The sequence below is a fragment of the Petaurus breviceps genome, unplaced genomic scaffold, assembly GCF_028583685.1.
Source record: "Petaurus breviceps papuanus isolate PSGF00001 unplaced genomic scaffold, PetGlider_PUasm1.0 37, whole genome shotgun sequence".
NCBI classification, from domain to species: Eukaryota; Metazoa; Chordata; class Mammalia; order Diprotodontia; family Petauridae; genus Petaurus; species Petaurus breviceps.
Genome location: NW_027186296.1, coordinates 108,042,766 through 108,067,427, shown reverse-complemented (window position 1 = coordinate 108,067,427; position 24,662 = coordinate 108,042,766). Strand labels below are relative to the sequence as shown.

The following is a 24,662-nucleotide window of genomic DNA, read 5'->3' as shown; positions in this document are numbered from 1 at the left end:
GCCAGGACAGAGGGAGGAGGCACTGGAATAGGAAAAGGGACACTGTTGCTAAGGTTACTATAAGTTTTAGCCTTTTCCCCAAGATAGACATTTATTTATGTAATTTATGTATAATTACAATAACTGTGTCTTTGACAAGAGGAACATCGTGGACTAAATAGATAGAGGAGTGAGTCAAGAAGACCCAGATTCAAATCCTACCTATGACCCGTACTAATTAGTTCTGTGAGCACGGGAAAAATCACTTAACCACTCTGTCCCCAGGCAACTAATCCAAGGTATTTAGTTATGGATGAGTTTCTGATCTGTATTAGCAAAGAGAATTTCTAAATGAATTTTCTACATGAGTAAAAAAACAACAACACCTTAACCAAGATGGGAATAGGATTGTGGGACTGGGGATGAAGACCAGAGCTGTCAAGGTAGAGTAAGAAAAGACAGAGGAGGAAAAAGCCCTCAGGATATAATAGAAATTCTAGCCCATATTCCCTTAGCTTCAAATAAACCACAGTCTCAAGGGACCAGGCTCCAAGACACCAAGCCATAGATGGATTGCAAAGTGCTATGAACCTTCCTATGTCATTGACTTTAGGCAATGACATAGGTGTAGCTTTAGGCAAGTCACTTAACCTCCTCGCTAGGCCTCAAATTCCTTATATTAAAATGAGGAGAGTGGATTAAATGGATTCTAAGATCCCTTCCAGATCCAAATTTACAACTGAGTTTGAATTCCAGGTCAGGAGAATATGGTCTGGACCTCATGTCCTATAAAGACTGGAGTTAATTGACATTGACAAATCTCTGCTCTTATCCAATGGGTCAGAAGTGATTAAATACGTGAAAGACTGGGAAAGGAAGGGTGTCTGCTTTCAGGTGCTATTAACCCATTTAAGACAAGTAGATCTCATATTCTTTGCCTCATCTGGAAAGCCATACGGTTGAGAAGCTACTTTTCTGAGGTCACAGAATCACAGAGAAAACTGAGATGATAATGCAGAGCTTTCAAAGTTTTGTTGAGTTGATTAGATTTCCAATCCCAACCTAATAACATGGATTAGGAGTCATGTGTCAACAGAAAAAAATGTACTTGTTAGGTAACTATAATGGGAAATGCCTTAAACCATTGGGTGGGGCAGTGTGTTCCTTCCTGAAAGGAAAATCTTTGCTGATTTTTTCCTCATTGCACAATAATGTGAAAGAAATCAGCTGGGCTAAACTAGTTTCCTAAATGTGCCTGGGCCTGAGGAGTTAATCAGTAAGGAGTTATAACCAGGAGACTTTTATCAACATGTAGAAGACTGACCGGCTTAGCCAGGGCAGGGCTTGGTAATTCCATTCTTAACTCTCCAGGGGACAGAGTAAACATCTACTAGGAGAGCCCCACTGGAATGACTCCTTAGGAACACAGCTTGGTACACAATGGGGTGGGGGAGGACTGAGTTACAGAATGTTCTTATTTGGGTAGCAATCATGGGGCCATTCTCTAATTCTTCTGTACTAGGAGGCGAACCTATTGTCAAATTTTCTTTTGTGAGCATTTACACCACAGAAATCATCAAACACTATAAATCTGGGTTTGGTTTATTGTTTCGTTGATTGTCTAGACATAAGAAAGTGATGAAGAAAATGCTAATAATGCAAATTAAACTTCAAAGTTTGTGGAGGCTGTTGGGAACTTTAACTTTTGGAGTAAGTTGGAAGGTGCTAGAGAATTAAGAAAAGGTAGGTAGACAACCTCTCTCTTGATGAGGTTGTGGCCTAACCCTACCACTTGCTAAGACACATATTTGTTATTCAGGAAAATTGGTGCGAAGGCCTATTTGCCATGTGATATGATGGGTAAGTATTGGTAGAACTGTTGATATTTTTGAGTACATATTCAGAGCATTGCATCAACAGGTACAAAATGGGGATTTCACCTTCATTTTGTTTTTGCTTTGGCCTCTTTTTTCTTCTAGGAAAAGTGATTTGGAGTTGGCTTACAAATGTGTTATTCCAAATGTTAATTAAAAGTTGGTTGTTTAGTACTTGAAATGTATTTCCTATATAAACAATAGTTAGATTCTTGAGTTTTCCTGCAAAATTTTGTCTTATAATATATAATAATAAGATATATTATTTTATATAATTATAGTATATATAACATAATTAATTCTATATCATATATAATATAAAATAAATATAAATTAGCTATAGTATTATCTAGTGCCATAGAACCTAACTAGTAAGAATTGTGGCCACTCTGAAGAGATCACCCAGATCATCCATGGAGGAAAAACCAAGTAGAAAAATAATGTATGTTATTCAGTTTAAGATAAGTAGTTGTATGGGCAGTCCATTGAATTTGTCCATCAATACATGTATTTGGGGAGATAGAGAATCTGGACAATGACTTGGGCCCAAAACTGAATAGGAGGGGAGTTAGATTACATTTGGAAATTTTACACTGAATGCTTTCCATGATCCCAGACTAGACCCTGATACAAACATTGATCTTATTATCCCTTAGGCATCCTCCAGTGCTCCATTGTGGTGTGCAGGTAGCCACATTTTCTCAAAGACTCTTCCAACAAGCCACAAAGTCAGGCAAGATCTATTTTGCTAAAAAGGCTTAAAGTATGGTCCTGCTAAAATGGAGATAGAAGTGAACATGGCTTTCCATGGGATCTGCTATTTCCTCAAATGGAGTTTCCCAGGAGAAACTCACCATTTGGAGCTGGAAGGAAGGTATTTATATTCCCAGCACTTGGCAGAGTGTCTGACACATAGTAAATTCTTAAATGCTTTATCTAACCTAATCTACTTGTTCTTCTGTGATATTCCATCTTCTATCTCCCATGCCTGGAATGCACTTTTTTTTTGGAGGTGGTAAGGCAAAGCAATTGGGGTTAAGTGACTTGCCCAAGGTCACACAGCTAGTAAGTGTCAAGTGTCTGAGGCTGGATTTGAACTCAGCTCCTCCCGAATCCAGGCCAATGCTCTATTCACTACACCACCTAGCTTCCCCTGGAAAGCACTTCTTTACCTCCACTCTGTAGAGTCTCTAACTTCCTTCAAAATAAGTTCAAGGGCCATCTCTTCTAGGTTGACTGTTATGAATTGATCTTTCCCTCAAAGACAATATTTGTATATATTTTGTGTTTACCTGTTTTGATACACATTTGCTCCACCAATAGAATGTAAAGTCATTGAAGGCAAGGACTGTTTCATTTCTGTCTTTGTATTTCCAACTCTTAGCATGATGCCTGGTTCATAGTACACACTTACATGAGTGTTGAATGAATAAATAAATGAATAACTGAAAGAATTGAATGAATAAACAAATGAATGACTGAGTGAATGAATCCTGGGAAAAACAAATAGAGCAGTGTAAACTGTATCAGTATATTCCTAAACTGCATGTGGGCAGCTAAGTGAATCAGTGGACAGAGTGCTGGGCTTGGAATCAGGATGACCAGAGTTCAGATCTGGCCATGGACACTTACTAGCTGTGTGACCCTAGGCAAGTCACAACCCTGTTTGCCTCAATTTTCTTATCTGTCAAAGGAAATGGCAAACTACTCCAGTATCTTTGTCAAGAAAATCCCAAATGGGGTCATGAAGAGTCAGACATGACTGAACAATAGCCACAAAACTGCACGTAGTTTGAGCACCCAGAAGTCCTTACATGCTGGACAGTGTGTATAAAATAAAAGAAGGGTTCAGTCCTTGATTAATAAGGGTAATCTCTCCCCACATTTTGCCCAGGGTTCTAGGAGAGATGACCTGGGGAACTAGCTAATGACAACAGGAGTCATTTCTCTTAACATACACAGTAGCCCTTTTGCCTGATGAGGGCACTAAACATAACATGAGAGTACTTACCAAAATCTGGATGAGTTGTTTTTCTTCACAGTCTTCAATAATATTTGTATTCAATTTCTCTTTATATTTCTAAAATGTAAAAGCCATTGAGATAGTAAATTTCTCGGAAGCAGAAATTACTATATATATATACTATTAATAACAAAAATGTTGGTGGGTTTTTAAGAGGGGGCCTGGCTTTGTGAGTTTCTGGGAGATGGACTTTCAAAGAAAAAGAACTATCATCTTTTCACACCAGAAGAAATTTGAGGACTCATTCCATTGAAAAATGCTTCCCTTTGTTACCTTACGATATCATTGAGCAAGCTTTGCTGTTTGGAACTGAAGCCAAGTGTATAGGGGTATAATTTTAAGTATTTCTTCATCCTTCTGAGGTGGCCATTTTTACCCATATTATCTCAGAATATTCATCTTTCCCTCTTTTTCCTGACCTTCATTCATATTCTCCCACCATTTGTAGAAAGCAACTATTTGGCAATTTTCCAGCTGACATCTAAAACTATAATTCTCAAGATGTGATCTATGGACAATTAATGCTCCCCAACTGTCTTCAAGTTATTGTCTGAGCTGGTTCCTTGCAAGAAGAATACTTTTCTTCTGAAGATTCGTCATAAAGTCACTGCCATGGCTCTGTGCTATGAGATTATCCGATATTATCTTTCAGATGGCATTTCTATAAGTAAGAGGGAATGGTAAGGAGAGATAAGAAGTAAGAAATAAGAAGGAGAAGATCTAGGCTCTTGCCCCATAAAATTTTAGAGCTAAAAGGTACCTTAGAGATTGTCTTAATCTAACCCCTTCATTTTACTTCTGAGAGAATGAAAGGGACTCGACAAGATCACATAGCAAGCAAAGAGCAAAACTAAGACTTCTGTGTTTCCTAACACATAGTTCAATGCTCTATTAACAATACTTCCATTTGGTTACTGACTATATGATGTTGGGCAGGTCTCTTGACCTCTCTATTTCCCAGTTGCTCTATATTTGTCAAATGGAAATAATAATGAGAACTTATCCTATCTATTAGGGTTATTGTGAGGATCATGAAGAGTAATATATATGAAAGCATTTTGAAAAGTATAAATTGCTTATATATAAATATAAGAGGCTTTTGCCCTATTCTTTTATTATTAATATGCAATAGATTAAGTGTAGAATTTTTGTAGCCAAATAAAATACTTCCTTATTTTAGTCATACTCTTATTCTTATATTTTCTAATATATATTCTAAGAGATTCAACTTTTTAAGTATGACCATTGTCCAATAAAACTGCACAATTTATAAACTTTTCCACCTCAAAGATATCTGTTTTGCAACTAAAGAGTTTCATTTGCAGGTTTGTTTCACTTAAAGAATGATTTTTCCTTTATTCATTTAATATTTACTTAAATACAGTGTTTTTACATACCCTTAACTAAAGTCCTATGTTGATGCCTCATAATAACATAAACATAACTTTGTGTTCTTACAGACTATATACCAATGGTTCAAAAACTCTCATGACTATGGAAAAGCTTAGTTTATGGTGCTGGCAAAATCTTTATGTCTTAAAATTGAGGACCAACCTAAGGAATTTTGTAAAAATTAAGAATTTGACTTCCCAGTGATGATGATGATTTTTATTTTCTTCTACAAAAGTAACTCAGAACACACCCAAGTTACTGTGTTTCAGTGCTGGGCATCACAGTATAAGAAGAATATCAGTAAGCTGTTGAGCATATAAAATATAGCATTACTATTTTAGCTGCAAATAGCTACCTTTAAAGTGATTTAGTTATTCTGCTTATTAAAGCTCCTGTTTGTTAATCACATTATTTTATAGCACATGGCAGCACACACAAAAAAAGTTGGAGAGTCTTCATTATGAAGGTAAACAAATTCAAAGGAAGACTCTTAAGTTGATCTTCAAGACTGTTGTTGAAAGAACAGTATTCAAATAACAGAAATGTGAGCTATTTGGCTTAGTAGTTTTCCTTAGGTGGCCATTGCTAGAGCTACATTCACCTTCCCTAGAGTAAACCAATGGATGTTTGTACAAAAAAATATAAGATTTTAATATTAATAAGTCCTATTGAACACAAGTATAAGATTTTTCCATGGTAGATTTAATTTACCTTAATTCCATACCAGCCTGGTATTATGGAAAGATCCCTAGCCTAAGAATCAGGAGGTGTGGGCTCTAGTTTCTGTCTTGGCACTGATTAATTTTGTGACCTTAGACTTTTTTGGGACCTTAGTTTCTTAAAAAAAATGAGGGATTACTCCTAAGGTTCTATGAATGGCAAGTTTCCAGTATAACATGACTGTGTGCAGCACACACACATATCCCTTATCCCATTTCATTGGATTACTTCTTCCTTTCATCGATATTCTTTTTTTTTCTGTTGAAAGCAGCCATTGATTTGCCTGATCAAAGTCATGAATTCAAATATGGACTCAGATATTTACTAGCTGTGTGACCCTGGGCAAGTCACTTAACCCTCTTTGCCTCAGTCTCCTCATCAGTAAAATTAGCTGGAGAAGGAAATGGTAAACCTTTCCATATCTTTGCCAAGAAAAATCTTTGCCAAAAATGGGGTCATGAAGAGTCTGATATTACTGAATAATAACAACAACAATTTCTGTCATTGGCAAGTTGAAAGAGTTGGAATCTGCTGGTCATGGATTTGCAAATGACAATGCTCCATTAACCCCCAAAAAGTTGAGTTTGGCTTATATAGGTTTTAATTGTATTGGATAGGTCCATAGGGGATGATTTTCCATGTGTCAATACATCAAAGATCTGTGATTTTGTCTATAGAACCAAAGCATGTTCTATCTATAACAACCCTTTAAGAGAATATCAATTCATTGAGAGTAGTGGTTGATTTTCTCACCACCCAAGCACTGTAACTAGCATATGGTACGTTCTTTATAAATGCTTATTGATTGATTGACATGACCTAGTGAATTGGTCTCAGAGTTATCTGAGGCTTAGAGAGATTAAATGATTTGCCCATGATCACAGAAGGCAGAATTTGAACCCAGATCTTTTGCAAGTCTGATATCCTATCCATTATTCCATGCTACTTCTCATTCATATTATAAGATAATAGATTTACATTTGCTTTACAGATAAGGTCCAGTGATGTTAAGTCACTAGCTGAAGGTAAAATATTTAAAATAATTATTTTTCAGCTCAACCATTATATATGCAAATGTTTTCTAGCCAATTAAAAAAAATCCACACTATTTTAAATCATAAGTAAGGTGACCATTCCAAGCAACCATGTTTTTTGTACTCTATCTCAGGTGTTTTAACTGTTGGTATTTAAGTGGAAAGTATGATGACTTGCTAGTTTTGGAGATAGAAATCTGAGTTTTTGTCACATCTTTGTGACCTGGAGCTAGTCACTTCCATCTCTGATTTCAGTTCCTCTCTATAGAATGAGAAGGTAGAACACATATAGGGTCCCTTCCAGTTCCAACATTCCCTTTCTTCCTCTGATTCAAGAGCTAGGAAGAGTAAAGGACTAGAGGTGGTCTGGGAATCAAAGTTCCTTCCTTCTATTAGACACCATTTTTTTTTTTGCTTTTTTGGAGGTGGGAATGCAGGGCAATTGGGGTTAAGTGACTTGCCCATGGTCACACAGCTAGTAAGTGTTAAGTGTCTGAGGTCGAATTTGAACTCAGGTTCTCCTGATTCCAGGGCCGGTGCTCTACTCACTACACCACCTAGCTGCCCTGACACCATTTTTTCTACTCACCAATGAACTTCAATGAGCCTGGACATTGTTTTGTTTGATCTTCACCTCCTGAAGCCTGAGAATATAACTTTTCACTGTGTTTAATGGAATTCTATTATAGAAATTCTGGATGGTCTGATGACTTTATCATATAGGGATTTTTATCTAAGGTAAATCTTATCATGGCCATGTTAACTAGTCTTCATCCCTTTCATGGACTCTCAGTAGGAGAGAAATCACAACCCATGATAGGCATGCTGCTTCCCACTCCAGCATGAGTTTAACACACTGGGGGGATTCCAGGGAAAACAGTTAGGTAGTTAACTGTCTAGAAAGCTAAATTATATACTTACCAAAATAGACTCAATTTCACCAGCAGTAGCTTTGGTCTGGTACATGAGCATTTCATAAGCAATGTCCCTTCTGTTTTCAAGTTTATTCATTTTCTCATAGGTGTCAGTATTTAAAAGAGACCAACCAAGAAACTGTGTGAGAATCTGAAATAAAAGAAAACAGTCCACTCCTTGAAGGTACCTAAAAATAGTGATTTGGGTATGAAAAATATCTTGGCCCCCTATCAGTGAATGTCCTTCTCAACCATCTGGTTTCTTGTTTTGATCAAGCAAGAACAATACTAATAATTATAACAGCAACTAGGGTCAGCCTTGATTGCAGATTAGAGGCAGTCAGGTGATATAGTGGATAGAGTACCAGACCTGGAGACAGGAAGATTTGAATTTACATCTTTAGACATTTGCTAGCTGTGTGACCTTGGGCAAGTCACTTAAACTCTGTCTCAGTTTCTTCATCTCTAATGGGGAGATAATAATAGAAACTACTTCTCAAGGTTGTTGTAAGGATAGAATGAGATAATATTTGTAAAGCATGCCACAAATTTTAAGTGCTATGTAAATGCTAGTTATTATTATTCAATGGAGTCTATGACTAATTTCAGAAATAGTATGCTTCCATCCCCAAATTCTTTTTGACCTGCTGGTTGCTGCCTGAAGTTCCACCACTTACACTGAGCAACCTTCATCTTTATTTTAAGGCTTTGATCCCTGTTAGTCTGAAAATACTCCTACAGGAGAGATTTAAGTAATAGAACCCTGAATGAATTAAGAATCTGAGAACCAGTTTTTTTAGGGGAGATTCTAGGTACATGGGAAGACCTGGAAAGTTGGAGAGAGTATCACTGAACTTGGAAAAGTGGAAAGGGGAGGGGAAGCTGGGGGAGGGTCACTAACCACAAACATGGGCTATTTTATAAACAATTGAGAATATAAATTTGAGCAATTATTATAATTCCCTGTTACTCTGCCTAAGACTGTGCCCATTAGTAATATCATAACATATTGAATATGAAAGCTTCAAAGAAATTTTCATCCACTCTTCTGAAAGGTAATTTACTTTACAAGTCAGCTTTTAGTAACATGATTTGGAATATGAGATGTAGATTCAATTCAATTGAACAAAGATTTATTAAGGGCCCACTATATGCAAGGCATTTCAAGAAGGTTACATTCTACTGGTGGGATAATTGTTAAATAACTATGTACTAGGGGGATTTTACTAGAGGTGTTAAGGATGTCTGTCACCAGCGAGGCGTCAGCAAGAAAAGAAGGGGGGAAAGGGGAGGGGGAAGCTCCAAAGGGGTATGGGATCATGTTTCTAGAGCTAAGAACCTTAGAGGTCTTCCAGTCCAACCCCCTCACTGAGCAGATGAGGAAACTGGGAGATTTATAGAGGTGAGGTGAATGTGATTTGTGCAAGGTCACACAGTTCTCTTAAAAATGAGGAAATGAGAGCTGGGAAATAGGATGATTATGGGACCATAGGAAGCAGAGTGAAATAAGAAAGAGTAGAATGAGTGGTGAGTCGTGGCCAGTAGTTAAGTTACCTGCCCCACAGCAGGAGGTAGAACTCTCTTCTCTCCATTAGCCAATTTGGGGAAACATCCTGGCAGGACCACATTCTAAATTCTGACTACAGAATGTACCCTAGGCTGGATACAGAAGTAACAACCTGGGGAGGTGTTTATTTTGAGCATCTGTGAATCACCATGTAATGAAGCTTTCAAAGGAAATCCTGTCTCACCAAAGCAGTAATTAGGCACTTATCCTACCTCAGCTCATGAAACTCACCTCAGTGATTTGCTCGTCATACTCATCAAAGGGCTTTGCGTCTTTTCGATTGTAGAACGTCACAACTCCCACGATGTCTTCCTTCTTGTTGACTATGGGTAGGGACAGGACATTTTGAATGATCCAGCCTGTTTCATCAACGGGTCCTTTCTATAAAGGATAAGAACTGTGGTCACTTATTGACAGGCAGAGTGGAGAAGGGGTCAGATGCGACTGGGGGACGGCTGCCACCCTGTCCTGGGGGGCCTCAAAGTGAGTTTTTTAGGGAGATTGGATCATTTCTTTGAATAAGAAGCTGCCACCATGTGCAACTCTGTCAGACGCTAGGAATGGCCTGCCCAATGCTTCAAGGACAGCAGTGCATTCCTTGCCAACCTCTTTCATTTAACTGGGCATTTCAGTGCTCAGATCAAGAACTGTCATCACAATGAGATTGAGCCTGATAGATATGGGGCTAGGTCCACCCCCCCCCAGACCCCCCAAGACTGACAATCAAGAATTCTAGCCCCAGTTTTGCTTCTAATTGTATGACCTTGAGCAAGTCACTTCATCTCTGTGCCTCTGTGGTTTCCTCATATGTAAAATGCAGCTACCTGATGCTGCAGATAAAATGTTGGACTTGGAATAAGGAAGAGCCCTTGCCTCAGACACTTACTGGCTGTGTGAACTCAGACTAGTCCTAACTTCTCCGTGCCTGTTTCTGCATTTATAAAATGGGGATAATACCCCACTTCACAGGATGGTTGTGAGGATCAAGTGAGAAAACAGGTGTATAGTGCTTTGTTATTGCTAGCTGCTATGGTGATGATCTCGAAGATGCCTAGCTTCAAAAAGAAACGATTCTATGATTCTCTCCTAAAATGGAAACTAAGAAGAGGGGGCAACCAGGGTAAGGGATGTGAGTAGAATTTCTCCAGTGTCACCTCAGTCCTCTCACCCCAGGTTCTGACTGCTGGAACAACCTTCTTCCTCAGTCCTCAGAGACCTCCTTCTGTACCTCTTATTCAATTATCACATAATATTGTGCATCATAGCCATACCTATTGATGTGCCAGCCCCTTGTGAGATTGTCAATCCACAAGGGCAGGGACTATGTTTTACCTAAATTTTAGATCTTTCCCAATATCTAGCAATGTACTTTGTGCCAGGTAGGTATTTAATAAATATCTATTGAATGATTTGATAGATTCTCTTCTGGTGCAAATGCATTTAGGAGATCTGATCCATTCTCCCTCCTTTGCCTTCTCTGAGCTCCAATAGAAACAATCTTACTGATCAGTCCTGCCATGACCATGGCCCCAGACAGACTTTGGCTGCAAGGAGAGAACTACAACCATTCTCTCCATCTGGTGTTTTCGTGCTTTCCACATGAATAAGCAAGTAGATTAGCAGGTGGATCAGTTAGTTGCTTTTCCTGGGACTGAACGAGCACAAATGCATGTAAGTGCAAGTGTATGCTCGTGCATAGTTTGTTGATTGGCCTGGCCACAGAAGGTTTGGTTTTGTTGTTTAGAAAGCAATGCATATTCAAAAACAACTCAACAGACATTTATTAAGACCCTGCTATGTGCAAGGCACTGCTAGGAAATGGGGAGACAGATAAAAAATTAAACAATCTCTGCCTTCATGAAGCTTTCATTCTATTGGGTGATACAGAGTATACAAATAAGCATGCAAAATAATTAGAGGGAGAGAGAGAGAGAGAGAGAGAGAGAGAGAGAGAGAGAGAGAGAGAGAGAGAGAGAGAGAGAGAGAGAGAGAGAGGAGAGAGAGAGGAAGCATTAAAAACTGTAGAGAACAGAAAAGGCTTGTTGGAGAATAAGTACCAGAACTGAGAGGCAGTGATGAGGGCCAAGGGAATTCTGGGCATGGGGGAGGATGCCTTGTGTGAACGCATGGGAGGGAGGGAGATGCCCATCATGGACAAGAAGGGCAGCTTTGAAAGGTATATGTCTCTATATATTATAAGTTATGCATCTGTATATTATAGGCTATATTTTATAAGTTATATGTTTCTGTATATTTTAGGTTATACATATATATTATATATTATAAGTTATATAAGTTACGTTGTTGTTGCTCATCCTTCATATCAGGAAGGTGATGTTTTGACTTGAGATGAAGTGAGGCAGGGCTGTGCAAAATCACCAGCCTCACTCTTTCCACTGGTCAAGATGACCAGTGATGACCCTTGATGCAGTGGGAGACCTTGGACTTTCAATATTTTGGATTTTATAAAATTGTAAGTTATATGTCTATATAGTATGTTATATGTCTCTCTACATTACAAGTTTCTATATATTATACATATGTCTATATACCTAAGTCTATATATTATAGCTTTAAAAAGAAAAGTAAGCTGTACATAAAGATTTGTAGTTTTAGGTATAATCCTCTTTTCCTGTTCTACTATATATGTGTGTGTGTGTATGTTTGTAGATGTAGATGGATATCCTTATTTTATTTGTTGTTTGTTAAATTCAGAATAATGTGTATATATTTATTATATTATAGTTATTCCAGTATGTTATGTTATATTATGTTCTATTTTATTCTACATGCCACTCATCATCCAACTTGGTTGTGGCATAGAGTAAAGGAAAAACAATAATATGAAACTAGATTGGGAAGGCAGGTTATGGAAGATGTCGTATTCGAGACTGAGAAGATTATATTTTATCCCAGAGGCAATAGGGAATCACTGGAGATATTTGAGCACGGGAGAGACATAGTCAGACCTTTGCCATAGGAAGATTATTTTATCCATGTGCACTGTGTTCTTGCCAAGTACAGACATGGGCTGAGCATGTATGTGTCTGTGATTTCTTACATATATGTAAATTAAGTTTCCTGGATGTCTCAGACTAGTGGGAGAGTCCCAAGTTTCAGCTTTTTGGCCCTGGGAGCTGTTAGTCCCTGATTCTATCTGGGAATGGATCTTCCAGCTTTAGCCAGCAGCTTGTTAAACTTAAGAGAATAACTCCCGGATAGAACAAGACACCTCCCAACATAATGCCAACCTACCTCCAGTGGGCCCCATGAGGTCAGTATTCTATGGCAGATGGGGAAGAAAGGAGACATATAAACTGAGAGATTTCACCAGACCCATGACTGAGGTATTGTTTGCGGGGGAAAAGGGTTGACATGAGCTCCCAAGGCCATGGGATTGATGGTAGAAGAAATAGGGGAAGATTGGAGAAGGAAGTAGTGTAAGAATTAGCATTCTAAGACAGCCCTGGATGTGGCGAGGCGCCAGATAGGGGAGTTACCCTAAGGAAAGTAAGATGATGGGTAGCATAAGAGAATATGGTATCTGGAAGCAATGGAAGCCATATTTGGGGGCATGGGGTGAGGAATTTGACAGCAGCAGAAGTTCAATTAGCTCAAAAAAGCTAAGCCACTTGAATCAACCGAAGAGCCATCAAAGGCAGCTGATTTCGGGATGAAGGAGGTATATTTCTACCATTGGGAGTAAGAAAGAATGGTGTTGTGGTCAGGCTACAAGCCCTCTCTAGGACTCAGGGTCCTGAGTTCCAGTATGTTCTTCTCCCTCTCTCCTTTCTTCTCCTTCAGCTATCTTCCTCCTTTATCTCTCTCTTATTCCTTCTTCTTCCCTTTCTCTCTCCTCTTAACTGAGGGAAGAAACTAATTTTTACTTTTGTATCCTCATCATGTGTCTTTCTTACACTAGGTGCTTGATAAACGTTTGTTGATCAGTCGCCATAAATGAACCCAATTTAGATTTATATTGCTAAACTGCCACTCACTCCCAGCCACCAGCCAACAAAATTTCTGCACCAGTTAAACTGGACCTAAAAGAGAAGTAGGAAACAATGAATTTGGAATAAGAGGCCCTGGGTTTGAGTCAGCTCTGCTCCTTAGTAGCCCTGTGACCTTGTCAAATTACTTTCTCTTTCTGGGCCTCCTTTTCCTTATCTGTGAAAGGAAGGGGTTGGACTAGAATGATCTCTAGGGTATCTTCCTGCTCTAAATCTTAGCATCTGTTAAGAAGAATGTGAGTCTTGTTGTCTCCAGGGTAGAGGTGGGGAGAAGGAGGAGGAGGGGATGAAGGGAAGGATGGAGCCTGACAGTACCTTACCTGAAATGTGAAATATTCATCTGCTGGTGCATTCATCATATTGCAAATCTGCAGGGAGAAGAAAGCATCTTCAGAAATAGTGGGACTGATAAGTAAATAAGGCAACAAAAACTCAGGTCAAATACAGCAAATAGCTTTAGTGCCATTACTTTCAAAGTTAAAACACTTTTTGTTAACAATTGGTCAATTACCAGTATAGACAGTGACATGCACTCATAGAATCAATATTAAGGGTTTTGTTTAACTTTTTTTATGAGGGTATATTATAGGTTTTGTTTGGATATTTATCTGATGTGTCAAAACAAAATTATTAATTAGAATAGTGTCATGAACCATTCACACCTACCCAAAATATGTGAAAACTGAAACTGATTCATTTTCTTTCCGAGCACACCAGGGGTCTCATAGACTCCTTGGGAGAGCTATTTCTTAATGAACCAGACAGATTTTTCAAATAGCTGCTTATCTATAGCAAATACCCATCAACTTCTTATTGACATTAACATTTATTCTGCTTAATTAAGTCATTTGTTGACACTTAGCACTATCTCTGTTGACTTATACCTCTGCATGCAAACTGATTTATAAGTAATTTGAAACCAAAGCGCTTTATTTCCCCTCTCCAAGGAAGACAGGGATTCAGGAGATGGAGTGAGTGTTTGTGTGAGAGAGAGAGAGAGAGAGAGAGAGAGAGAGAGAGAGAGAGAGAGAGAGAGAGAGAGTGTGTGTGTGTGTGTGTGTGTGTGTGTGTGTGTGTGTGTGTGTGTGTGTGTGTGTGTGTGTGTGTGTGTTGGGGGTAGGTGTGGAGCAAGCAGTGTGGGGGAGGGGAGGAAGGAAAGGAAAAAACTTTGCTCAGACAGGTGGTTTGTATTAGAGGAAGCTAATTTCCAACATAGAATGGCATTAGGGAAAGAGGAGGGGAGGGCAGGGCTAGGAAATTAGCTTCCCAGCTCCTTCTGAATTAGGTTTTCACAGTGTGACTTCATTATTTTAAATGTTGTGAATTCTCAGAGCACTAGACTTATTTATATTTAAATATATGCACCAGATGACATTCCGTTATCTGCTATTTTTGGTTCCTAAATATCAGATAATGGAGCTGTTACTCAGCTTTGAGTAAGTAAATACTTGCAAATTTCCTTTCCTCCTCTCCTCTCACCATTCCTACTCATTCCTTCTACTCTGCACTACTCTTACTTACCAACCCCGGCTCTCTCCTATCTTCCCCTCCCCTCTCTTTCCTTCTACTCTTCCTTGTCCTCCCTTGCTCTCTTCTCCTTTCTATCTTCCCCTCTTCCTTTCCTTCCTTTACCTCTCTTCATTCTACTCCTCTTCCTTTCTCCTTTGCTTTCACCTCCCTTCTTCTATCCCCTCCCCTTTCTCTTCTTTTCCTTTCACTCTTCTCCATTTCTTTCTCCCTTCTCCTCTCCTCTTCCCTTCTCTATCCCTCCTTCTCCTTCTTTCTTCTCCTTTCCTTCTCTTCCCCTGCTCGCCCCTCCCTTCTCTTCCTTTTCCTGTCCCCTCCTCTCTTTTCTCCCCTTCTCTCCCCTTCCCTATCCCTCCCTCATTTCCACATTTCCTTTCCTTAATAACCTATTAAAACTACACTCTAAGCATAGAAAAATTACCCACGGAAGAAAAATATCACAAGGTCTAGGTTCTGAATAGATCCACACTGACTGCTTTGTAAATCTCCATGAGTCATTATGAGTCACTGAGACTCTCCGTCCAGGTGGCCAAAACTTAGTGGAGGCTGCCAAAGGTGTAAGCACAGCAAAAACACATTTCAGGTGTCGGGCTCTGAAGGGAAGAAGAGAATCCATGGTAACTGAGGGAAACATCTAACTCTGGTGACCATGTTTTGAGAATGGACAAACTTTGATGTGTATGAATGAAGAGTCGGAAGCCAGGAGGAAAGGAATCAGTATGAAGAGGGAGAACTATGACAAAGGCAGACAGATTTGGGTGGGGGGCTGGGCTGAATTAGGCAAGATGTTCAGGGATGAGAAGAAATAATGTGTGTCCTCAAAAAGCTAGGCAATGTGGGATAGCAGACAGGACAGTGAACTGGGCTCTCAGGAGATCTGGGCTCTAGTCCCAGCTTTGCCTCCAACTTGAGTGACCTTGGACAACTCATTTCATTTCTCTGAGATACTTTTTTTGCATATTAATAAAACAACTAATGTTGGATCATATGGCTTCTAACTTCTGCAATTCTACATTAGCAAGGGAGGGTTATGTTATGGTGAGTGAGCCTCGATGCTGTTTGTAGCCGGCACAGATGTGGAGAAGGAGGTATTTAACATGGGAGAAGTTGGTGCAGATTTCAGGTTGCCTCCAGTGCTCAGAGAATCAAAGAATTTTAGGACTAGAAGAAAGTGAAGAAGGAAATCGAGCTGTTGAGTGCATGGAACAGGCAGTAAATCCAGTAATTCATGTGTATCCAGTGTGGGAGGGGGAAAAAATAAAAGAGAAGAGCAAGGAAATTACAGAAGGAGACAGTATGAAAGAGGAAAAACCTGAAACGGAATGCTCTGTAATTATGATGGCCAAGTTCGGCCCCCGAGGAGAATTGAGAAAGTGTACATTCCCTACCCATCTTTGCAGAGGTAGGGTTCTACGAATGGGGAAGAGCACATATATTGTTAGATGTGAATAATGTGGTGGTTTTGTTGAACTATTTTGTATATACACATATACATATGTTTAACATTTGGGATTGCTTATGGGTAAGGGAGGAGACAGACTGGAAAATAAAGATGGCAGAAAAATGAAAGACATCAATAAAAATAAGGTTTAAACACTTTTTAAAAGAACAATATAATAAGGAGGTCATTTATAGGACATCACAGTGTAATGGAAAGGGTCCTGTTGGAACCCAGAGTTCAAAGACCTAGGACCAGGTTCTAAAATTGGTTGTGTGGGCATCCCTTTGGTATTCCTCCAATAATATGGAGTCTAGAAGTATTTAAGTAACTTTATGACATATGTGTCACTTTGTCTCACAGTTGAAAGAATGGTCTGTCCCAAGGCTAATTAATGTGGCTATATCCTGATGTTTTATTTTCAGTTTTTTAGCTAACATCAGTTGGTATCTACATTTTGATAAATGATAATTGCAGAGAAACTTACAAATCCATGTTCAGCAACATATGTTGGTAAGCCACTAACAAGAGACCAGTGATCTGCAGGAGGCGTCCTTTAGGTTAAAAAAAAAAGGAAATTACAGGGTAGATAAATATAAGCTATAAGAAATCTGTCAGTACACATAGGATAAAAATCACTTGCTATTCCTATAACAATCTCATTCGTAAGAATACTCACTGGATGACTTTGATATCTTCTTTCCCATGTAGAATATAGTCAATAATCTTATAAAAGATAATTTCCTAAATGAAAGGGACAGATTAAGAATGAGTCAGAATGAACAAAAAAGCTTCCTTAGAAGGAACCCCCAGTTTGAGAAATAGTTTTCGTAAGAATACTTTAAAGCAGATAGTCCAGCATCTTTTCTACCAACCCCCTTTCTCAACATACCTTTTCTTCCTGATATAAATGTCTGCTTCCATGGATTAAGGCTATACTAAAACTAAGAGTAGATCACTGCCTACTTAGCTACACAATAAATCTTTTTTGTTTGTTTGTTTAAAAAAACCAGTTGAATTTTGGTCAATTTTTGCAGGATTTTTTTTGGGGGGAAGGGAGTGGGGAAGAAGTGACTATAAGTTCTTTCTTTATATTACCAGATTTATTCCTCCAACTGCCCCTCCCCAACTCTTAACTGCTTGCATTCAGTAATGTAGAAATAGCCTAATAGGTTTTTAAACTTGGTCTCAAGAACTCATTTCTAGTTCAATTTTCAGTGGGAGTTTTATTTTTTTATCTGTAAAATAAAGTTCCATAAAGATTATGTTTTGACTAAATGAATGAATGAAAAGCATTAAACACCATGTGCCAAGCATTGTTGTAAGTACTGAAGATATAAATAAAAGGAACCCTCAAGAAGTTGACATTCTAATAGTGGGAGACAGTACATACAAGGGAGAGGTGTTCAGGGAGGGGTACTTTGGTCTTGAAATTTACAGGGATGGTGATTTGGGTCATGGAAGGGGAGGGTATAGATGGACATAACCCTTCCAGGAGCAATGGCAGAGATGAGTGAATCATGGTTCTCTTGGTGTGAAACTCAAGTTTCTCCAGTGCTCAAAGAATTATAGAATATTTTGAAGTCAGAAGAAGGTGAGGAAGGAAATTGAAGATGGACCTTGAATGATTGCTGAACTGGACTGGAAGTGAAAGAAGTTCACAGAGACTACCTGAAGTCACAAGGTGATTATTAAGGTTGAAAAGAGAGATGGCTGGGGAATAGAGAGTGAAGCCAAGCGTAGCTGGTATCTTCCTGAAGTATCGTTCCATTCAGGACAGTGGGCCCAGGGTATATCTTCCCCAGAATCTAGCACAGGGTTTTACACACAGTTTGTTTTGTGGGATGGATGAGTGACTCTCCCCGTCTATGTTTGTGCAGAGCCTCCTTCTCAAAATGCAACTAAGACCCAGGATTTTCTTCCATCTAGTACAGTGTGGCGTGAGCCAAGGAAGGCCTTTCTTCAAACTTACTCTGCCATCTGGTGTCTTTGGACCTTTGTAGGGCTGTGCTTCTCCAAGCTTGATTGGCCATTCATCATAGAACTCCTGTAGACAATTAGGTTTGGACATTATTCAACAAAATTTTTCACAAATCAATCTGCTCTAGATACATCTTGTGTAGTTGTTTAGTTGAGTGTATTTCATAGTATTTCTTAATCATAGGAACAGAATTGTCTAGATTACTTTAGAGGTCATTTATTATATAATACTTTCACCTTATAGATGAAGAAACAGGAAAAGAGAGGTTGAATGACTTTCTCAGGGTCATAAAATTGGCTAAGTAACAGAACTAGGATTGGGATTTAGGGTCCTCTTCTTTCCATACCACCACACCTCTTTGGTTATGTCACTTTAAATCTCAAGGGCATTAAAAAAAAGATTGGTTATTAGTAGTATAATGAATGAAAACCCTCGAGACAGTTTCTAGGTAATTAATAATCAATTTATTGATTAGGCCAGTAATCAATAAATTGATGGTCAGTGGCTTTTTTCAGTAACCAAAGACTCAAAGAGAGGCTCAGAATCACCTTAAACTCCTTCAGAAAGGGAATTCTAACCAGTGCAATGCAACCCTGATTGGTAGACATTTAATAAGGAGGTGGGCTAAAAGTCTTTAGCTCCTCCTGATGAGAAAGTGACTTATCTTGAGACTCCTCAGGCTTAAGGCATCTGGGCTGGGGAAACCATTTCCATTCAGATCTCTAGCTAGTTTTTTCCTTCATGATCTGGGTTGCCCTAAACTCTAATGGAGCATCAAGGACAGGGGGCTCTTCCCCCAGGCAAAGGCTTGCCCAGACTGGATTCGGTTTATACTCTAAACAGAAATTAGGTTTCCAGTTGGGTGAGGTTGGGCACAACCTAGGTAATGAGTATGTGCCTTGGGAGCAATCTCATCACTCAGCCACGACTTTCAGAGACTGACCTTTTCAGGAGTTGGGCCTTAAGAGAAAAAAAACAAGAGAAAGGGTGGATCACAAATTAATAATTAGTTATTAATATAATAGTATAATATTAATTTCTCTCAGTAGACATGGTATTTAATTACTATGTATTATAAACAGGTGAGCAAGAAGCTCTTTATACTTCATCAAAAGTGGTAAACACCCTCACAGATCCTACTTTTAATTTTTTTTATCATAAAGCTAAGAGCTGTAATTTCATCTGAGACAAGTACATGCAATCTATTTTTAGTTAGTTATTTAAATAGTTCAGGTGAATCATTAAGCTAATTGCATTTTCTATGACAAGTGTGTGATTCACAGGAGACTGTAGGTGGGAAAAAATCAATAGAATGATGAAGACCTTTTCTTTGGTCATGTCCAGTAGGCCGATGGAGTATCTTTCACAATTCAAATAGGCTCTAATGGTATATAGGGCTTTGTGAAATTGTCGCTCAATATCTGTAAGTTCTTCAAATACCTTGCTGGCTGACCATAACAGGACCTGTGAATAATTGTAGGGAAAAGAAAGAATAAAATACATAGTCTTTAGATAAAACATCACAATATTCACATCAGGTAAAACAAATATTATTTATGCTGCTACTTTATGAATATATATTTAACAGGCTCCTAATGTGTCCAATTCTCCCTCAAGTAGGAGCAAGAGGGGATAATTTAAAATATATTGAAGGGACAGCCTTCATGAATTGACCAATGGGGACAAAGAAGGTGATACAGTATTCTAACATGCAGAATTGTACTTTGTGAAAACTTGAATGTATAAATCTCTAAATATGGGTTGTAAGGTGAGGGCAGGGTGAGCTAATAAGCTAGCAAGTGTCTGAGGCCATATTTGAACTCAAGTCTTTCTAACTCCAGGCCTGGTGCTTCATACATTGTGCCACCTAGTCATATACAACCTGCCTCCTCCCCCCCTCAAAGGAAGTGGTGAGTACAAATAACCATCATGATTTCATAAAGAATAGATCACATCAGACTAACCCAGTTTGCTTTTGTTTTGCAAGCTACCTAGAACAGGTGAATCAGAAGAAAATAGATATATAGAATGTAGATTTGAGTTTACCTATATTTTAGCAAAGCATTTGACAGTCTCTCATGCTATTCTTCTGGAAAATTTGGAGAATGGTGAGCAAAATGATAGTACAGTTAGGAAGATTCAGAATCAGTTGAATGGATAGACCCAAAGAATAGTTATTAATGGTTTGATATCAGCTTGGAAAGAGGCCCCCAGTAAATGGTAGAAATCTGTGCTTGACCATGCACAATTGACCATTTTTATTCATGATTTGGATAAAAGCATAAATGGCAAATTTATTAAATTTTCACATTACACAGAGTTGAGAGAACTAGCTAATATACTAAACAACTAAGTTGATACCAAAAAAAACTTTAACAAGATTGAGCATTGGGTTGACTCTAATAAGATATATAATAGGGATAAATGTAAAATTTTACACTTGGGTTCAAAAAATCAATTTCCCAAGTACACAGAGAAGGAGGAAATCTAAATAGCAGTTTGAAAAAGATCTCAGAGTTTTAGCGGACTACAAGTTTAATATGAGTCAGCAGTATTATATGGACTATCAAAAAAGCTGGTATAAACTTAGAATGCATTAAGAGAAACATAGTATTTAGGACTGGGAGATAATAATAGTATTAATAAAGCATCTAACATTTATACAGTGCTTCAAGGTTTGTAAAGCAATTTACCCATATTATTTCATTTGATAACAGAACTACTGTGTTCTACCCAGGTCAGATAATATCTGGAGTGTTGTGTTTGGTTCTGGATATCAAATTCCAGCAAGGCCATCAGTTTGTTTTGTTTCTTAAAAATCCATATTTATTAAGCACCTGCTATGTTCGAGGCACTTTGTTGAATGATGGGTATTCAAAGGTAAAAACAAAACAGTCTCTGCCCTCAAGAAACTTGCATTCTATTGGGAGAGAAAACACAGACACATAAAAATATATATATAAATGATGTGCAAACTAAATCCAAGATCATTTTGAGGGATGGGAGAGACCATAGTGGCTGGGGGATCAGGAAAGGTCTCATGTAAGAAGATGGCATTTGAGATGAGCTTTGAAGGAAACTAGGCATTCTAAGAGATAAATGTAAGGATGGCCATTCCAAGGATAGGGAACAGCCTCAGAGCAACCATGACAGGCTTTGGTGATTTCCTTCTGCCCTGATGAGCCTTTGACATATGCTCACATACTTTCATGAACTGACTCTGGATTCCCTTATGCCCTCCTCCCCTTTCTCTTTTTTCAGTTGAAGACAACTGTAGGCTCTGAACTGTGCCTATCAAGTCTATCTGGATTTTGTTATCATTCTAAGGAGATAGCACCAGAACCTAGCACACCCTCAATCACAGGTTCTGAAGCACTCACCAGCAGAGGAAGTCAGCTATAGTGCCCAGAATCTTTAAACTCCCATTTCTCAGTATATACCCAGGGCTTAGTACAGTTTCTAGCACATAGTAGGCACTTAAAAGTGTTTATTTACTGATTATACTCAACAACTTCTCCTTCTGCTCAAAAAACCAAGAAATTAGACTTCAGACCACCAGTCAAACCATGATCAACAATACCAAGTCTGGGAGATGTAGTAGAGACATTACTTATTGCACTTATGGCACAGCTGAATCTTCTCTCCTTAGGTGTAGACCTCCCTGAGGGATCTTAGCCCTAATATCCATGCTTAATGAGACACGGCTTGCCTTTGGGATTCTGGAGGAATTTGCGCTCATTGTCCCTTGTGTGCCTTCCTTAGAATTGTTAGCAAAAGAGTATATTATTGACTCTGGTTTCATAATTTTTTTACCTGAACTTTTCGAGATTCAATACTGTAGAGATATGCCATGTGGTGCTGCTTTAGAACAAAAGAAACAAAACTGAGGTATTTGGAAAAAACCTACAAATAAGAAAAAAAAAAAAGAAAAATGTGAGTAGTCATTAAATTCATCTGTTTTGCGGGGGGAGGGAGTTGGTCCACATATAAGGAATATAGGTCCAACATAGGGAACTCCCTGCATGGAAACTTCCTTCACTGATGCAGATAGATCATTTGTTCAGTCATGTCTAACTTCATGACCCACTTTGGAGTTTTCTTGGCAAAGATGCTGGAGTGGTTTGCCATTTTCTTCTCCATCTCATTTTACAGATGAGGAAACTGCAGCAAACAAGGTTAAGTGACTTCCCCAGGGTCATATAACTAATAAGTGTCTGAGGCCAGATTTTAACTTATGAAGGTCAGTCCACTGTACCACCCAGCTGCTGTACATAGACCACTACTTATCTTTTTTCCTTTTTTTGAGTATTTTATTTTTTCCTAATTACATGTAGAGATAATTTTTAACATTCATTTTTAAAAATTTTGAGCTCCAAATCCTCTCCCACCCTTCCTTCCATTGCCTCTCACTAAGACAGTAAGCAATTTGGCATAGGTTACACATGTGCAATCATGCAAATGTATTTCCATATTGGTCATGTTGTGAAAGAAAACACAGACTAATTTTTTAAAAAACACACAAGAAATTTAAAAAAGTGAAAAACATCATTCTTTGAGCTGCATTCAGAGTCCATAAGTTCTTTCTCTGGAGGTAGATATCATTTTTCATCATGAGTCCTTTGCAATTCTCTTGGATCATTGTATTGATAAGAAGAGCTAAGTTATTCACAGTTGATCATTGTACAAATACTGTACTTACTGTGTGCAATGTTCTCCTGGTTCTACTCACTTCACTCAGCATCAGTTCATGTAAGTCTTTGCAGATTTTTCTGAAATAATCCTTCTCATCATTTTTCTTTTTTTCGAAGGGCAATTGGGGTTAAGTGACTTGCCCAAGGTCACATGCCTAGTTTTTGTGTTAAGTGTCAGAGGCCGGATTTGAACTCAGGTTCTCCTGACTCCAGGGCTGGTGCTCTATTCACTGCACCACCTAGCCACCCTGGATGCTCATCATTTTTCATAGCACAATAGTATTCCATTAAAATCATATACCACAAATTGTTCAGCCATCACCCAATTGATAGACATCCCTTCAATTTCTAATTCTTTGCCAACACAAAAAGAGCTGCTACAAATAATTTTTTACATGTAGGTCCTTTTCCCTTTTAAAAAATTTCTTTGGGATACAGACCTAGTAGTGGTATGAATGGATCAAAGGGTATGCATAGCTTGATAGCCCTTTGGGCGTAGTAGACCACTACTTATCTGTAACTTCTAGGCTTAGAACTGCCTAGGGTTCTGAGGAATGAAGTGTCTTGCCCATGAATATGTGGCAAAGGCAGAACTCAAACCCAGGTCTTCCTGACTCCAAGACTGGCCCCATAGGCTGCATTTTATCTTGAAACAAAAAGAAACAAATGAGAATAAAACCTCATTTTTAATTCCTTTCTATTAAAAATGGAACCTCTAATTGATTAGAGAGATGCGAATCACAACTCTGAGGTACCACATCATACCTATTAGACTGGCTAATATTATAGAAAAGGAAAATGATAAATGTTGGAGAAGATGTGGGAAAATTGGAATACTAATGCATTGTTGGTGGAGCTGTGAACTGATTCAACCATTTGGAGAGAAATTTGGAACTATGCTCAAAGGGCTATAAAAGTGTGCATACCTTTTGACCTGGCAATATCACTTCTAGGGTTGTATCCCAAAGAGATCATAAAAATGGGAAAAGGACCCACATGTACAAAAATATTTATAGCACCTCTTTTAGTGGTGGCCAAAAACTGGGAATTGAGGGGATGCCCATCAATTAGGGAATGACTAAACAAGTTGTAGTATGTGAAGGTAATGAAATACTATTGTGCTATAAGAAATTATAAACAGGAGGCGGCTAGGTGGCACAGTGAGTAAAGTACCGGCCCCAGAGTCAGGAGGACCTGAATTCAGTTCCAGCCTCAGACACTTAATACCCACACAAAAAAAACTAGCCATGTAATTTTGGGCAAGTTACTTAACCTCAATTGCCCTCTAAAAGGCAAAAACAAAAAAAAATTATAAACAGGCAGACTTCAGAAAAACCTAGAAAGACTTATACGAACTGATGCTGAGTGAGGTGAGCAGAACCCGGGGAACATTATACAAAGTAATAGCCACAGTCTGCGATGACTGATTTTGATAGACTTGGCTTTTCTCAGAAATGCAAGGATTGCATTCCAAAAGACTCATGATGGAAAATGCCATCCACATCCAGAGAA

At 38.5% G+C, this 24,662-nt stretch overlaps 1 protein-coding gene across 1 annotated transcript in view; it reads right to left on the bottom strand.

Annotated features, from left to right (window-relative positions):
* Positions 1-24,662, bottom strand: part of PDE6C (phosphodiesterase 6C) — an 89,911-nt gene that overhangs the window by 53,850 nt on the left and 11,399 nt on the right. Inside the window, exons 3-11 of the mRNA XM_069097410.1 lie at positions 22,273-22,362; positions 19,783-19,923; positions 18,451-18,525; positions 17,158-17,222; positions 16,966-17,032; positions 13,834-13,881; positions 9,735-9,884; positions 7,944-8,087; positions 3,865-3,933 (exon numbers count right to left, since the gene is read on the bottom strand). Of these exons, the coding sequence (XP_068953511.1) occupies positions 3,865-3,933; positions 7,944-8,087; positions 9,735-9,884; positions 13,834-13,881; positions 16,966-17,032; positions 17,158-17,222; positions 18,451-18,525; positions 19,783-19,923; positions 22,273-22,362 (849 nt within the window). The remainder of the gene's footprint in view (positions 1-3,864; positions 3,934-7,943; positions 8,088-9,734; positions 9,885-13,833; positions 13,882-16,965; positions 17,033-17,157; positions 17,223-18,450; positions 18,526-19,782; positions 19,924-22,272; positions 22,363-24,662) is intronic.